Genomic DNA, 18,793 nt, shown 5'->3' on the forward strand with positions numbered 1-18,793 from the left:
AAGCTAATCTCTAGACTGGCACTAGAGTTGTGTTTTCTAAAAAGTCAGCAGCAAAACACAACCCCTTAGATCCTCACCATGTTTTACTATACTGTACACTGCTCTGGAGTCCCATGGCTAGTGCTTAGCTATGCCAGGATCTATCTGCTTCTTTCCTTCCTGAATGCTGAACTTGGCAGCCATCTCTGCTTCTGCCTTCCACATCTTACCCTTGAGTTTCCCTGATGGTTAGTTCTAGTCTTAAATGCTCTTACACAGATGTGTGTTAGAGCCCCAACTGTATTTGTTTTTTGGTCCACATATCCCAATGAACTATAAAACCCTAAAAAATAGGGACTATGGTTTATTTATCTTGGCATCTCCAGGGCAAAGAAGACAGAAAACCTGTTTACAGAAAAACCCAAAGAATGATTTTCTACATTATACTGGAAATGCAGACAATTGTGTCTTTTTACCTGCCACAAGATGGTATGGCTGCAGATCAATTTTGAAACCATTAAGGAAACCTTGAAACTCTTTTTGGAGCTGAGCTATTCTATGCAGAGCAACTTTGAGTAAGCAATCCATGTCCTGACTGAACTCCTGACCTCCTTCAATCAGATAGCTTAATGCAGTGAGAATGGGGACAGTCTATGCCCTTTCTTGCTCTTTGAAATGACCTAGGATGGCTTTGGGAAAATCAGAAGGAAAGTGAATGACATACCATGGGCTTCTCCGCCTTGACCGTTTTCACCTGGAGGCATTCCTCCCGCTTTGAGGTAGTGTTGCTGAGGTCCTTCTGCTCACCAAGGGCTCCCTGAGTCTGCCGGCCGGGTGACCTGGACTGTGAATGGCTGCCAGAATCTCGTGGGGGTGGGGGCCGAGGATGTATGTCCCCACGCTGCTTCTTGGTAACATGAGCCTCTGGACCATGCACTGTCTTCACGTGTTTCCGAAGGGAGCTTGGGTCTGTGTAGCGCTTAGTGCAGCCTGGGATTTTGCACACATATGGTTTCTACCAAATGGCATGAAAATGAAATAACCAATTGTTAGGAAAGTAATTATGCCCAGCCCAACAGTCTCCTGTGGTTGCTCATTATATTTTCAATTCTTTAAAAGCACTTTCGCAAAGCTTTGAGGTGTCCAAATGCCTCTAAATGATAGAAAGGCTTAAAAAGGCCATTTGAACATTGTCCGGGGTCTATAGAATTTAGCTTTAAGACAATACCGTTTTAGAAAGTGCTAAGAACATAAAAATTGCATTTATAATCTTGGAAACATTTATCCTTTGAGTAGGAAGAAGTATCGTGGTGTCACAGTAGGTGATATTTGATGATGACATTGATGGTGATGATGATGATGATGACAGAAAAAGGAATAAAAGATACCCATGATTTAATCAGAAGAATGCATATATTACATACCTTTTGGGAGAGTATGTTTAAAAAACTTTCTTATGGATGTTCTAGTTCTCATTCTACCTCCTTTGAAAATGTGCTTTTTATACACAGGCATAAAAAATTTCCTATAGACTCTTCCATGTTAGGTATCACTAAAATATGTTCCTTTGGGTAGTATTATAACTTTGTGGGGATGGTCAGGGCTCAGAATATCCAGAACCTTTCTGACCTTCAAACTCATAAAATTCTGTTAGATGAAAGCTCACTTGTAACCTGAAAAGGGCTACTGGATGGTGTTCTGGAGATGATGATTCCTGGTCTAGGCCCTGCTCCTGAGGACTAGGTGTATAAAGAATTTCATGTTAATTTCATTTTCTACATGGGCCAGTGATCAAGCCTATAGATAGAGTCACATAAAATACAGATGCTTACAGCTGAATATTTACTCAAATTATAGAACTGCTGGAATTGTATTCATGACCAATATCAGAATTATGATTTGGTTTACTTGGCTTGAAATATAACATATTCATGGATGCTTATATAAATGTGGAAAAAATACATATATATACCAGAAAATGAACTATTATGAACTATTACAGGTAAGCTACAGTCATAAAAAGCATGATTAATATAATGCATCCATTATATTAAAAAAAAAGATGCCCTATTTTATACAATGTATGTGTCTAAAAGATGCATTTTCACTAAAAGCCTAAGAACAGACTGAGTGCTATCTAAAATGATGAAAGGTCCTAATGTAGTGAAGCAAAGATTCTGAAAATTATCCTGAGAGACTTCACCTCCAAATTTGAGATTCTTTCGGGTAGAGATAATTCCCATTAACTATGAATTACTTCTATTCAGGAGCTCCTGTGATTTGCAGCCATACATGTACATATGAAATTTAGTGAAATAATCACATCAAATTCTATGCATTAGAGACAGAAGATTGGCTCCAACAATTAGTGCTATTACCTTATAGTATTCTGCCATTGGCCCTGGGCTTGCTCTCTGCACTGCTATGACAGGCTGCTCCATCAGCAGACAGACTGGGATGCATGGGGCAGATGTACGGGAATTGAGGGAAGGTTGGGAAGGGGGTTGCAGGGAGCACAAAGCCAGACCAGCATCACATGTTTAAAGAGCTACTCTTCCCCAAAATATATGCATGTGGATACTATGGATTCTCTTGGAAATGAGGACCAGCTATAAGTGGAATGACTCTACAAATGTTTGTCAGCTCCTGAATTTCCAGGAACAGCAGCACATACATGTGTGCCCAGGTGCCATTGTGTGTGAACATATGCATTATCCACCTGCAAAAATCCATACAAGTTCAGGAAGCGTAGGTTTTGCAACAAAACACATTAACTCAATTATGTAGTTTAGCCCCCAAATTTTGTTGTCATCAATGACTAAAGTGAAATATAACTAGGTGAAGGTAAATGTTACCAATTTTTCTGAGTTGACATACGCACATTTCCTGTCCTGGATGTTCCATGGTTGGTACCTTTTTGACTCACTGCATTCAAAGATACTTTGTAAAAGTAATTTTTGTACTGACTTTGTACTGATTTTGTAAAATTTACCTCCCCCCAAAATTTCAATACACATTTAATAATCCTTGCTATGTGTAAGACTCTCTGAACACAAAGTTATATACAATGGGATTTGATCTCAAATAAGCATGTAATTATCTACGATACAAAGTGTGAATGTTACAGAAGGATATGAGCAGAGGGGAATCATATTTTACTTGGGATGATCATGAGAGGCATTAAATTTCTATACTTGGGTAGAATGCCCAGCTCATTGGGCCATTGTAAAAGTTAAATAAGATAATGTACACAATGTGCTTACCACGATGTGTTGCACAAAGTAAATTCTCAATAAATAGTACTTTTATTAGTAGGAGGCATTGTAGTTGTATCTTGAAAGAATACAAGATTCTGAGGGATAAGAATGAGGGCCAGAGGATGCAAAAGAAGAGAAGTAACCTGAGCAAAGGTCAGCAGCAGGACCACTTCATGCATGTGGACATAACTGTTCAAGCACAGGCTGTCTGGAAGGTTCCATTCATGGTCACTATGATAAATGGTCAAGACTGCAAGAGCAGGCATGTGTTGGGTTGAGAGCAGGTACAAGCTTAAGGGGTCTAAACATTTCCTACAGGAAAGAAGGGGGCACTGGAATTTTCTGGAGAGGGAGGCAGAACTAAATCAGAACTCAAGGGAACCAGGTTAGTGTGGCTTTGGGAGGAACATACTACGTGGTCTGGAGAGGAGTGCTGAACTAGCTTCCTCAAACGGGAATCACTGCCTTCCTGTTATAGGCCACTGTATTCCCTGCTGTATCTGCAACAGCAAAGTGCTTGGCACATTAACTGTCAGTGTTTGTTTAGTAAATCAATAAAGGTGCAAATAAGAAAGCAAATAAATGAGAGAAGACATCTAGATTTATTTAGGATTGTGAGATTATATACATCTGGATTTCCTGGACAAACTTAATTTTAGTGTATCTGAAACTGTCCGTCATTTATATGCAAGGACAATCCCTGTACAAAGAACAGAGAAAAATAATTTATGTTTGAGAATAAAATTTTATTTACACGTTGATGGTCAATTTTGATTAATTTAGGTAAATCTCTCAACTTTGGCATCAGACAGGTACTATATTTATTGGGGTGATGACTTTGTAATGTTTAATCACTATGTTGCATACACAAAACTAATACAATAGTGTATGTCAACTGTAATAGGAAAATTTTTAAACAATTATATTAAAATTGTTTAATATTGGTAAAAATAATATTAACCAAGATACCTTTAAATTTCACAACAGATATTAAACTCTCATACAGCACGGCACTTTTTACCTCACAGAATATAAGCTCAGCTATAACACAATTATAGCAAACATGTATGTGCACATGTTTTAAGTCCATGAAAAGATAAAAAGCTCAGTATGTTTATATGTGTGCATTGCTAATCCTAACATACCCACCACCTAAATTTCTCCACAATAACAGGAGACCACTTGGCCTAAAATCTATAGGAATGAGTAACGTCTAAATTTCTAGTGAAAACTATACTTAAATATGTTGAATATAGTTGAATATATTAATTAAATTCTAAGTTACTCAAATCCCCTAAAACATTTCAAGTAGAGATATAATTCATATATCATAAAAATAATCTTTTTGAAAGTTGCATAATTCAGTGGCATTTAGTACATTCACAATGTTGTGTAAATTTCACCACTATCAAATTCCAGAACATTTTCAGCATCCGAAGAAGAAATCCTGTACCTATTAGCAGTCACTTCTATCCCCACTCCCAGCCTCTGCCAACCACTACTCTAGTACTCTGTGGATTTGCCTACTCTAGACTCCCTAAAATTCTGTATGAAACAAGTATAGCAGATTACACTGTAACTATTGCACATGGTAAAAGCATTTTTGACACAAAAAAGGACATGCAGCATCTTTCCTAAAATATCTTCAAATAGTTGATCAGTAATAAGATATTCCAAATGATGGTTCTTTATTCACCACAAACTTTTTAAAAGGACTCTGTTTATGTGTACCTGCATGTCAGTGTGCCTTTTAGAGAGTGTGGTTGATTTCATTAGAGATATTTTTGCTCTTTCAGTTCTGCTGACAAGAAACTCATTGAGGACCATCTTTGCCACCTGGAAGTCAATGGCCAATGAGCTGATGGCACAGTGTTTTTAAGCAGATTCTCTCAACCCTCCATCTAGAAGATCATGAAGGGTTTTGATGGCACCTTGTGAGGTCAGGAGACAGCTATGCCAAGGTCAAAATGCTCCTTTCTTTACTTCTTACATTTCAAGCAAAATGATGGTGATATTACTTTGTGGGGTAGAACTGTATTTCATATTAACAAATCCTAGTTAGTTCTCCTATTTCTACAAAAATTGTGGGAACCATTTTGTTAATCTCTGGATTCATTCAAGACAAGGTTCATAGAATTTGAGCTAGATCTTCAAGGAGAAGTTGGAGATCTACTGTAAAGCATGCATTAACATGTAAGCAACATTGAAATCATTTTTATTCTTATGTTTCTCTGAAATTTTGAGGGGATAACTACCTAAAAATAACAATACCACAACAGGACCACCCACTAACCATGAAGCTTTACTCAGTATGTTAAATAACTAACTAGAAACCATTCTGAGTTTCTGAGAATACCTTTCAAGATCCATTGGAATTTAGAATGTTTGGAAATCATATATATTTAGCCAAGGCTGGTTGCTCTGTCAAAGTCTTTTTTTGATACAATGCATCTGAAGATACCACCTAAAGAAAGCAAATGAAAGTGGTCCTTTCAGTGGAAAGCTGTAAGCTGTCAACATGTTGCTTCCAAATTTCTCCTTGGTGTTCACAGGGTCATCCTTTTCATGGATTCCTATTATTCCAGGCCCAGCAGCAAGTGGACAGAATTTCAAGTTAAATGTTCCTACTGTTTGACCAGTAGAGAGCAGTTCTGAATGTAGTGAAACATGCTTGCCAGGGGTTTTAAGCAGTTCCTTCTTCATCTGCATTATTCTCCAAACCAGGCCCAGTGTTCAGCCCTACCTCAAAGGCCCCAAGCCTTCACCTGCAGCATCAGTGTTCACTCATGCTGGGAATGATCAAGAGGAAATAGAATGGAATGGGCTTACCTCTCCACATGTAGTCTCTGCAAAGGCTCATTGTTTCTACCCACAAACTCTGGGCCCCCAGTGTGTCCCATGGGGGAGTCTTACCTCATTGGAATGTGTTCTGTTTTGGTGCTTGGCACGATCAGAAGCATTTGAGAAAGCCTTGTTGCAACCTTCATGCTCACAGACATACGGTTTCTCTCCAGTGTGCGATCTCAAGTGTGTTTTCAAGTTTTCTAGTCTCGAGTAGGCCTTTGTGCAACCTTCAAACTGAAGACAACAAGTAAATCTGGATTATTCCACACAATAGCAGCTTAGGCTTAACATTCCCTCAAAGTTGATGGAAGACTGACATTTTAAGGGTCAATAGCTTTTCAAAATCAAGGAACAAAAGTCCACTAAACTCCTCATTTATTGGGATTCAGTTGGGGCTCAGTGCAGTTTGAGAGAAACCATTTTCAGTGCTAGTAAAAGTCCAGGAGATTTCTTTCTTAAGAGACCACTCTGTAGACAATGGGTTTCATTATCTTTCATTGATCTCAAATTCCCACTGATTTCAGATTCAGCACAAAGCTCATTATATGGCTTTGTGTCCATACAAAGGCGTGGAATTTGATCGTGTTTATAAAGAGCTTTTAAAATATAAAATATTGGAGCTGAGCAGTATCCAGTGTGCCTGGCTTGCATCTCAGTGAAAGAAGGCTGTTGGGAACTACTGTGCCTGGTTTCATAAGCTATAACCCCCCAAGGCTAAGGCTGAGTAAAAAGACCTTGGGATCATAAGCCACTAAGGAAACAAAACTTATCCTCTTGGCAGGGGCACAGCCTCCACTCCCTTTACTTCACTCTGCTTGGCTCCTGGAGGATGGCTGGATAGTCAATGATGGGTAAGATTCCTCAAGGAGGGACAACCTAAGGCAGGCACAGTCACGAGGGGGCCCATCAGGGAAGGACTTAGAGGACTATAGAAAAAGGGGTGATGGACCCTCACCCCTCAGCTTTGTCATAGCCTGAGTCCTCATTCTATCTGTAAAAGGTCTCCTAATCTCTTGGCTGCCCACATCCCCCACCTGATACAGGCCTGAAACAATGCCAGAGGGTGATGCAGCCCTGTGCTGGAAAGTGCTGGTTCGGGGGGTGGAGGGGAGGAAGGTGCAATCAGGTCTAAGAAAGAATGCATAAAATCCTGTGAATCCTGCTTTGCTAAGGACATCCTCAATTTAAATGTTAAAGGTCCAAGCATAAAATGAGTTTGTTTCCCAAAGTTTTATGGCCCTTTGGCTATCTGACCCTTACTCAGAATAAGCCCTTATAATTCTTTAAATGTTATCTATTCCTTGATCATTACTGCCTGACAATGATTGCTGAGATTTACGCTCTGTATTCCTATGCAAATTAAACCCAATGAAAGCCCAATGAGAAACAGGCTCAAGGCCTTTCTCCTCTGAGAGACAGGTCAGCCTTTTCTCCCCAAGCAGATCATGTCTTGGTAGATTTATTCTCATCTGTGACAGTGCCCCCCACCCCGCCAACAGAAGGCTTAGCCTCCTAGGAGTCCCTGGCCTGCCTGTGGGTAGTTCTGTACTGGGCCATGAGAACAGATTGGGAAGGCGAGAAAAAAACTTGAAAGCCATATAGGTTATATTTTTAAAAAGTCAACATAAGCTTTTTAGGTCAAAGCTGGTATCTGCCTATGCCTTCCAAGTCCTCTGATACAATGGACAATAGCATTGGGGCAAGCACAGTGGCTGTGTGCACACTTCCAGTGCCAGCCAGCATGTCCCAGCCTCTGCCTGCCCACCTGCCATGCTGCAGAGCTGTGCTGTCCACTGTGGTACCTGCTAGCCGCACAGGATTACATTTTCTAAAAATAAATTAAATTAAAAAATTAGTTGTCTGGTTACTCTAGCCACATTTCAAAAGTGCTTAAGAGGTACATGTGGCTTGTGGCTACCATGTTGGACACTACATGTCTAGAACATGTCCATAATCCCCCAAAGTTCAACTGTCAGCATTCTTTCTCCATTTCTCGTTTCTCTTCTATTTCAGAAACCAGTCTCACACACCCTCCTATTTTCACAGATAGCACCTGCCACCCAACCATGCCACCCCTAAGCTGGAGTCATTGTGCACAACCCTGAGAGTATGACAGAGGACCCATATGAATCCTGATACCCACAGATGTGAGGTGAATCCCATGTTGACAGCTTGAGCCACCCGTGTACTCACAGTGCATTTGTGAGGTTTCTCTCCTGTGTGTCTTCTCATATGCACTACCAGCATATACTGGGCTTTGAAGGGTTTCTGCTCTCTTGAGCAATCCAGCCACCGGCACACAAATTCCTTCTTTTCTCCATGAATATGGTCGTTATTTATATGCTAAGGTTTGAAAAAAGAGAGAACATAAATAAAAGTCAATTATTAATTTCTAAAGGCAAAAAATGGGAATGTGAAAAAGGCCTTAAAGATTACATGATAACTTTACTATATTACAGACTATTTTGTTCTAGTTAGTATATTTCTAAATTAAATTCGCTCTTACTGTGTATGTGTACTTCCTAACTAACAGAAGTGACACTAGTTAGAGGAAGCCTGATGTCCCAGAGAAAGTACTGCATAGAGCATCTGAGGAGTGGAGCTGTGAAATGGGGTGAGCCACAGCAGTCTTCTCTGGGCCTCTGTTATTTTTCATCTGCCAAGTAGGGGCCAAGGCTAAATGCCCACAGAGGTGCTCTCTAGCTCTCATGCACTCTAAGCCTTCAGTTAGAGCCATGGCTAACTGCAGAAAAAGAACACATACCCATGTGTGTACACACATACAATTTTGTGAGAAGGAACAACAACAACAACAAAAAAACCAGCCCACAAAGCACTTCTTAATACTGCACTTTATTTTCAATTAGTGGAATTTTTTCTTGAATAAGAGATACAGAGAAACTAACATAGATATTGGAGATGAGAACCAGGTAATCGTCAACAAAATGCTTAGACTCTTAGGATCTTGGTTGTCTGCACATACAAAATAAAGAAATGGATTACCTGGTTCTAAGGTTATTTCCAGTCCTATAATTCGATTAATTTAGTTTTTAAAATAAAGATGAACTTCCCTGAACTCCTCAACAATTCAAAGTTTTAGAATCTTTTTTTTTAGAGCTCCTTGGATTCATATATTACCTGCTCTGCAACTGGGAGACACAAGAAGCTGACAGCAGCACCAGAAGAGAAGGTTCTTAATTTGGATCAAATTGAAATGTCCACTTATGAATTACTGGGGAAATTTGTATGCTAGGATGATCTTGTTGATGTTATTCTCCGTCACCCCACATTTTTATTTGCCTTAATGTAAGGTTTTTTCAAACACGTTCTCAAACATACATAGAAATGCACTACTAAGACTTTTGTGCAATAAAAGAAATTTCCCCTTGGGTCCCATGAGCTGCGTAGTGGTGACAGAACATTTAATTACTTTCCTGCCTAGGCTCTGGTGCCTCAGTGAGTGGTCTTTGGGGGCCTGAGCCTATGATTCTGCCATCACAGCCTGCCTTTCCCAGTTATTCCACTAGGCGGCCGACTGCTGCAGGGAGACAATGAAGTGTGCTGGGCTGTCTCTAGAGTTGAAAACTGAATGGGGGCAGAGAAAAGCAATTAACTATTTTTTTTTTCTCAAGCAGCTCTCAGAAAGCACAGGGAACATAAGAGAGTGGGTAATACAGGGCAGCACACAAAGAGACAGCCAGGATCCTTTCAAAAGCTCTGAAGAGGAGAAGGAAACCACTCAGAATCACTCAGGTTCATGACAGTGTAGCAACCCAAGGGCAAACAGGTGTGGGTTTCCAATAAAAAGTGAACTGTCCTAAGTATTAGTGTTTGTTAAAAGTCACGCTGGTGCACATAAGTACATGAATATAACAGATGGGCTGGACAGAAGACGGCACGCAATCTTTAAACTTCTGCTTCAACTACACTTTTGCAGTCCATTCACTTCACACAGGATTATCCCACATGTGTGCTAATGTCCAGCATTTAAGCCCCTGTAACACAGAGGGGTTCTATGAATTCTCCTTTCCAGGGAGAAAAAAAGTAATGATCATATAAAATCACTCCACAAAAATTGCTCTTGGTTCAGTTTTTTTCCAAGTTACTGGAAATACAGCTCCTTGAATTGATTGATACACATGAAAGGGAAAGAAAAAGGGAGGAGGGAGGCAGACAAAGTTAAAATTGGAAAAATGAATTAGAATTTGGGCTGAGCCAACTCCTTGAGGCCAGGACCCATGTCTTTTAGTTTTAAATTCTCAGCAATTGACAACTGTCCCTGGTACTTGGTAGGGACTCAATAAGTATTTGGTGGATTGATTTGACTCATGCAGCAAACTAAACTTTCACTGCACAAAAGAAATTATACTTGATGCTCTTGCTTATATTTTCAACTTCATTTTACCTAGTATCCATACAATGAGATTTTAATATAAGGTATTACATTACTTTAAAATAACATACCATCAAGACTTCAAAAGAATTTGAAAGATATCCAGACGTGAATCCTATTTTGCTGAGTAGAATACATAGAAAACAATGTGATTGCATTTGCCTCTCACATATTTATGTTTGTATAAACTGCAACTCCATACCACACCTGGTGCTGGGGGATCAGACAGACATGAGTCCCACCCTAAGGAAATTACAGTTGACTAAAGGAAACAGATAATGGCCTAAGTTACTATACAATTATAGTTATGATTGGTATCATGAAGGGAAATAAAAAGGCTTTCCACAATTCACAGGGGATCCCAAATCCATGTGGAGCATTAAGGTCAGCTTCTACAATGAAGCAGCTTTTTAAGTCAGACTGGAAGGATGAGTGCTGACCCACCAGAGGTACAGGTAAGAATGGGAGTGGGGAGACAGGGCACCACTGCTGCAAGATGAAACACAAGCACCTGCAGAAGGACAGAACTTGGTGGACAGTCCTTTGAGGACCTGGGTGAAGAACACGCATGGCAGGAGAATGGGCCAGGCAGACACAGGAGGCTCTAGCACTGCCACTGCTTGGTTCATTATGTGGCCTGGGCTGCCAGGGGCCCTAGTAGGTATCACTGTAGTAGCCCAGCTTGGCTCATCTAAAATGCAGCATGCACAGTCAGGTCTCCAGCACCTAGACTGCAGGATATATCCCTGGAGAGAACTTACATACAGTCCATCAGAAAGCCAGCACCTGGACAACAGCCCTAGAGTTGGAGGTTAACTGACATTACTCAGTGGAACTGGGTGACCAGCAAGAAAGGCACCAAAAGTGGCCAGTGACATAAAAGGCTCTTGTCTGTTCTTTTCTCCGATACATTGGGGGACCTAGGCTCCAGGAGAGGGAGAAGGTGGAGGGCAGACCAGGAACAAACACCCCCAGGCCCTTGAGTATATGCCTGGTTGGTACAGGGAGGGAAATGTCTGAAGGGGTCACGAAGTTGGAAGGTTAAACTGCAGAGGCTTTAGAAACCACAGGTGATGGACAGATCGTAGAAGATGCTTACCAGGCTGTTGGGAATCTGCTACTAAGCTGAGACAATGTCTGAAAATTCCAGTGGTAGGAATCCCATACCAATCAGCAAGCACAACTCACAGTGTTGTCTTCATATGACTGGGAAAGGAAAGGACCTGCACTGGACAGTGGAGGCAATCTCACTTTGAGAAAGGTTAGCATCTTGGGAATTTTCCCTTTCAGACCCCTTAAAGGAGCCCTGTGTTCATCTAACATGCTTTTTGTAATTTTTGAAACTGTTTGAGTGCCAACTTGAATGGAGATCACAAGTTCTTTTTCTTGAAATGAGTTTCTATGACCTCAGCTGGCAGGGACCAGGTCCATCTGCTTGTCTTTACAATCCAAACGCTGAGCAAAGGACATAATCAATTACTATAAAGAATACAGTGAAGATATTGCTGCCTGGAATCTCTGATATTTTCCTCCCTATGTTCTCCTCTAGGACTTTTCTGGTGTCCTGACTTATATTTAAGTCTTTTATCCATCTAGAGTTTATTTTTGTATATAGTGTAAAGTCATTGGTGCAGTTTCCTTTTCTTACATGTGGCTGTCCAGATCTCCCAACACCATTTGTCGAAGAGGCTATTGTTACTCCATTTTATGCTTCTTCCCCCTTTGTCAAATATATAGAGATTTGGGTTTATTTCTGAGTTCTCTATTCTGTTACATTGATCTATGTGTCTGCTCTTATGCCAGTACCAGACTGTTTTGATTACCATGGACTGGAATATAGTTTGGTATCAGGTATTCTGATCACTCCTGCTTTGTTCTTTCTTCAAAACAGTTGCTATTTGGGGTTGTTTATGGTTCCATATATATTTTTGAAATGTTTGTTCTATATCTGTGAAATGTGTCATGGGTACTTTAATAGCTATTGCATTGAATCTATACATTGCTTTGGGTAGTATGGACATTTTGATGATGTTAATTCTTCTAATTCATGAACATGGTATATGCTTCCATTTGTTTGTGTCTTCCTTAATTTCTTTCTTCAGTGTTGTGTAGTTTTCTGAGTAAAATTTTCTTACCTCCTTGGTTAGGTTTATTCCTAGGTATTGTATTTTTCCTGTTGCTATATCAAATGGGATTTTATTCCTGATTTCTGCTTCTAATATTTCATTGTTGGTGTATAAAAACGCCTTCAATTTCTGAATATTGACTTTGTATGCCTCTGTTTTTCCAAATTTACTTACTCGGTTGAGTAGTTTTTCGATGGAGTCTATAGGATTTTCTCTATATACTATCATGTCATCCGCAAACAATGACAGTTCTGCTTCCTTCTTTCCAATTTGGATGCCTTTTATTTCTTTTTCCTGTCTGATTTCTATGGCTAGGACTTCCAATACTATGTTGAATAGAAGTGGTGAAAGCAGACATCCTTGTCTTGCTCCTGATCTTAGTGGGAAAGCTTTTAGTTTCCTGAAACACCACTTCAAAAGAACCTATACACCCCAATGTTCATAGCAGCACAATTCACAATAGCCAAGTGCTGGAAGCAACCTCAGTGCCCATCAGTAAATGAGTGGACCAAAAAAAAAAAAAAAAAAAAAACACAAAAAAAAACTATGGTACATTTACACAATGGACTACTACACAGCAGAAAGAAAGAAGGAGCTCCTACCCTTCACAACAGCATGGATGGAACTGGAAAGCATTATGCTAAGTGAAATAAAGCAGGCGGTGAAAGACAAATACCATATGATCTCACCTATAAGCGGAACCTAATGAACAAAACAAGCAAGCAAGCAGAATATAACCAGAGACATTGAAATAAAGGACAAACTGACAATAACCAGAGGGGACATGGGAGGGGAAAATGGGGGGTAAAGGGGGAAGGGTCATCAAGGAACATGTATAAAGGACATATGGACAAAGCCAAAGGAGTGTGAGGTGGGGATGGCTAGAATGGGGGGGGGGCGAATGGTGGGGGGAAAATGGAGACAATTCTACTTGAACAGTAAAAAAAAGAAAGAGAAAAAAAAAGAAATAGAGACAGCTTTCTATCCATTTAGGTTGTTCAAATGTATTTTAAGCTTGAAACATTTCCTGGAGATGGATTTCAAGTGGAAATTAAAATTCCAAGAAATCATAGACTTCACACAAATTTATTTTTCTTTGTAAAGCTGCTTTGGCCTCTGCAGTGAGTGAGTGCTTATTTCAGGGCAGACCTTATATTATAGTAGGAAGAGCCTAGTGGGCAACAGAAGATGCATCCAGACCAATTCCTGATGAGCTATGTTCATTTAGACAGTTCAATTCACCTATTTGGGACTTCATTTTCTCATCTGTAAAATCAGGGCAGCAATTTTTCAACCAGTGTACTACAAAAATTTTTATAATATGCAATACCTGACTATTTAGTCAGGGGCACTGACCTACTTTTCCTTACATTGACAAATTTAAAAAAATGCCAGCAGCCAATACAACAATAGCCATCTGGTGTGAATGAATCAAAATGATGCCTATTTTTGGTCAGATTTGCAAAAAATGTATTTTTTTAGTGTCGCAGAATTTTAGTTATTAGTTTGTATGTGCCATGAGATGAAAAAGGCTGCAAATCACTGAATTGGGGTGATGATTAAGTAGATCAGGTATTAGCAAACTTTTTCCATAAAAAGCCAGATAGTAAATACTTTAGGCTTTTGGGGCCAAAGGGTCTCTGTTGCAGCTTCCTACTTCTGTCACTGTTTCAGGAGAATAGCCATAGACACCATGTAAGATGGGCACAGCTACATACTGATAGACACTGAAAGTTTCATGTGTCATAAAATACTCTTTAAAAACACACCTTTTTTTCCAATTATTTAAAACTATAAAAACCATTCTTAGCTCATGGGGTGTACAGAAATAAGCAGTGGGCCTGCAGGCCATTAGCTTGCTCACCCTCAACCAGATGGCCTCAAAGCTTCTTTTGTGGGTTAGTAGAGCCCACAACTTTTCTCAGTGAAGGTGGTTCTGAAGCCTGAGAAAGTAAAATTAGAAAGAGATGCATTTTGCTGCCAGAGAAAAGAAAAGGCAGTAGGAAGGAATAATAGAATCTTGAGCTGAAACAAGGGACAGATTAGTCCAGACAGACTTACCCCTTTTTGCATCATGTTCCTGGGACTAGGTAGACAAAACACACATTCTTTGCTCACCAAAGTCCTAGAGAGCTAGGAAGACTAATACGCAGTAAGTTCTTAATATTCAACAGAAATACTGATCCCATGTGGAGCCGGGCAGAAATTCAATGGGCATGGGCATGTTTTCATTTGTGATTGCACTGAAAATTTGACTTTCTAGCAGTGAAAACGTTAATCAAATGTATAAATAATTTAATTGGAGGGAAAATAAATGCAAGATTAAATTCCATACTAATCCAACACAAAGACATGCAATTTGCCAGAGGCCCCAAGGGCCAGAAAGAGATAGATGGTATAAATTATGGTGTTGTATGCCAACTCTCTCAGCAGGACCGCTCTGAACTCTCCCTATCTGGATAAACAGCACAGGGATGCCAGGACCAGGCAATCCCCCAGGTAAAGGCTGGGTCCCACCACTGAACTTCCTGATGGATCCATTTCTTCAGTTTTCCAATAAGGATTATAAGCCTTTGCCTTAAGAAACTGATGGCTAATGAAACAAACAAACAAACACACACATACACAACTCAGAGCCCACAGCAAACCAACGAAGTTGAGATTTCACAACTGCTATTATGTTTATAGTGGGGTGAGCCAAGAGCTAGTATTCCTGGCTCTTCCACTACCTATGAAGCACAGAAAAAGTAGGAGAGACCACTCTGTTGGCCTGGCAACTGAAGAAGCTGAAGGTGCTTCTTTCTTTTAAAGGGTTCTATCTGGAAAGCCCAGCATTCAGCGGCAACCAGGGAGGTGAAGGTGCTGCAGGAAGAAAAGACCTGAAGGCAAATGGAACAGTGATGCCTTTCTTTCACCAGCAGCAAAAAGAAAGCCCTCAATGGACTTCACTGAGCGAGTAATCGGGGTCCTTTCTTCTTGCTCGTTATTTCACTCTGAGTTCAGAGCTGCCAGTTTTACCTCAGTCTGATTCCTAACCCTTCAGATGAAATACATAGATGCCCAATGTTCCCAGCTCTCCAAATACAGGTGTTGTTCATGTAGGTTGTGAACTGTGGAAGCACACTTCTTTCTTCTGTTCTCCTCTCCTTCCCTAGATTCCCCACTGATTCCCAGCCAGAAAGCACCGTTTTCTAGATGGGTAAGCATCCCCCATTTTAGGCAATGTGCTCAGAGGGGAAGGAGCAGCATGGCTCAAAGATATGTGTGGAAGATTTACACATCCCTATTCAACCTCATTCAGCCAGGTGACACACTAATCAACAAATGCCTTGCTGTTTTCAGTGGTTCACTCTTACTGAGCGCCTTAATATCAAGAAGGTAAATTCCATCCACTGTTGTAATGAAAATATTACTGTTGAGAACATCCAAAAACAGTGAGGACAGAAAACACAACTTTGATTTCCATATGGCTCCCTGAGCATACCTTATACATTATCTTTCTGTATCTATAATTAAACTACTTTTCACGAAACTTTTTCACCATTTCAGGTTTCTACCAAGTATATTGCCAAGTTTTTGACAGCACAAGGTACATGTAAAAAGCAAAGAGTATAAATAGCACTCAAGTAAATATGATCTCTCTCCATATGGAAACACCTAAGTACACATGTACACACACATACACATAGCATTACCATTTTAATAGAAAAGAAAATAAAGACTTGGAAAATAGTGTATTTCATATATGAATACGCAAGATAAGAGAACTGCATACAGGTTTGCAGGTTCTCTGAAGCCTAGGGCTGCTGTTGGATGCTCAGTTTTTATTTCTGATTCATCGCTTTGCTACAATTCTCAGTATCATGACCCACTAACATGCCACTATTTGATGCTATGATTTATTTTAAAAAGGAAAATATAAAACTAAAACATTTCCTTCTCAGAATATCAAAATGGAAATGTTTTATATTTTATAAATCTTTTCATATTGCTACCAGGTTAGCTTATGAATGAAAATAAATTAACTCATATATTAAACAGAATTCAATAATTTGAAACTTCTAAGGATTTTCTAAGGAGTCATTAAGAAAGCCTTCTATTTTGACATAGGATGGGATATAAACAAGTAAACAATTTTAAGGGAGCTCATGTTTCAATTTGCTTCTCATCTCTATAAATCTATTACTATCTCTTCACTTAGTAGTCCAGAGATATTTCTGAAAAGGAGAAAGACAAGTAGCTTAGAATCACTTAAAATTTAATTTATATTAGAAATTTGGGAGAAAGATTTGAAATGTTTGCCTAAGAATCCCTTAAACTTTCCATCTGAAATGAGGCATATACCTTCTTGTTTTATCCATTTTTTGATACATGTACCATTTTTGAAGTTTTACAACTGTCATGACACGGACTGTATTGGGGACAGGCTTGTGATTGGATCCATAAAGGCTTCACTAGTCAGTAGCAGAAAAAATGCAGGAATCATAGACTATCAGGGCCGTAATAGGCCCAATATCTCAATATGCACTTTAATTTTAGATAAATAAAATAATTTAAATGGCTTTAGTGGCACCCATTAATCTTCCTAAGAGTGTTTAAAAAGCTGTAACAGCTTGCTGTGAGAGGGATCTTCGCTGAGGCCGCAGACCTCAATAAACACCTGTTTCAATTCATACTACCTAACAAAAATATCCACATTTCTTTCAGTTTTCTGATACAACTATAAAATTAGAAAACAAACAGATTCAAGACTGTGGGTACAAAACTACATTATCTTCACAAAAGTAAAATATTTGTCTATTTCTAACTTGTAAATATTAAGAATAGGGGTGAGATAAAAATATGCTTAAGAAGAAGTAAATAAAAGGAATCTCTCAATAGTTACTTAAATCTTGTTTCTAGGCACAAATCTTTGACAAAATTATTTTCTTTTATGTGTGAGAAAGGCAAAGTTCCTTCACAAGGTAAATGTTTTATCTAGACAAAGGGCTTCACAGTGTTAGATTTAGAGAATGGAAATTAACAAACTTAAAATACAATACCTCCCTCACCCTCACCCCCAACCAAGTCAGCAAAACATATGCCCCATTGCAATGGAACTCCATCATTCACATTTAAAAACAAAAGTATACAAAAGAAAAGACTGACCTACTGACACGTATTGAAACATGCACGAACCTTGACAACATCATGAGAAGTGAAAGAAGCCAGTCACAAAAAAGGACAACCACTGCACAATTCTGTTTACATGAATGCCCAGGATAGGAAAATCTACACAGAAAGAGAGTACAGTAGATTATGTGATTGCCAATGGCTGTGCAGAGATTGGGAGATTGGCTTTCTTTCTGAGGCAATGAAAATATTATAAAATGGATTGGGATGATGGTTGCACAACCCTGTGAGTAAATCAAAACACATGAAACTGTTGTATACTTTAAATGGGTGAATCACATGGTATAGGAAATATATCTTAATGAAGATGTTACCCCTCTGCCACTCCAAAATAAAAGGAGACCATGGAAGTGTACTTGGTGATGAGCTTTGGTAAAATGGAGACTGTGGGGGGAAATTGGAAAAGCAATGTGGGAACAGCCAGGTTGAATCCGACATCCCCCCGGACTGCATCTACCCTTCAGACAGACTATGGGCAGGGCTTACCAAATGCTTTCCCACAGAAGCAAAAGGCTGCATGCATCTCTATCATAACTTCTATTCACACACGCACACACACAATCCAGACAGACTGAGTTAAAGCAGAGCATACTTTCATGACACAGTATTTTCCTGGGGAATTTCATACTGGACTCAGAATTAACAATCTGGGAACTTCACATAAATGAAAACTTCTCTGTGTATCTCTTCCTCATATTTTAAGTCATAGAGGTGAAGGGAAAGATGGGAGAAAACTGAACTTGTACAGTGTTGGAACAAAAGAAAAACTAAAACATTATATACTAATATTAATTCAAGTAAGTTAATGCAAAACAACACATGATTTGGAAAAACCGGTTGTTTTCTAATTCACTAAAACTGATGGAAAATTCAAGTTCAGTTAATTTAGAACCTCTGTATTTTTGGCTTGGTTGTTATCTTGAATTACAAAATAACTAGATGTAAACTTTATGTAATTTGTGATGTAATTTAGTTAGCTAATACCCTGTTTCCATGAAGAACTGCATGTGTTACTGGTTCAA

At 39.3% G+C, this 18,793-nt stretch overlaps 1 protein-coding gene across 3 annotated transcripts in view; it reads right to left on the minus strand.

Moving 5' to 3' along the window:
- GLI3 (GLI family zinc finger 3) overlaps positions 1-18,793 on the minus strand; it is a 298,462-nt gene that overhangs the window by 10,090 nt on the left and 269,579 nt on the right. For all 3 annotated transcript variants that reach the window (XM_053926574.1, XM_053926573.2, XM_053926575.2), the window contains 3 exons: positions 8,274-8,423; positions 6,150-6,314; positions 704-994 (listed from right to left, as the gene is read on the minus strand). In XM_053926574.1, the coding sequence (XP_053782549.1) occupies positions 704-994; positions 6,150-6,314; positions 8,274-8,423 (606 nt within the window). The remainder of the gene's footprint in view (positions 1-703; positions 995-6,149; positions 6,315-8,273; positions 8,424-18,793) is intronic.

Source organism: Desmodus rotundus, chromosome 6 (assembly GCF_022682495.2).
Source record: "Desmodus rotundus isolate HL8 chromosome 6, HLdesRot8A.1, whole genome shotgun sequence".
NCBI classification, from domain to species: Eukaryota; Metazoa; Chordata; class Mammalia; order Chiroptera; family Phyllostomidae; genus Desmodus; species Desmodus rotundus.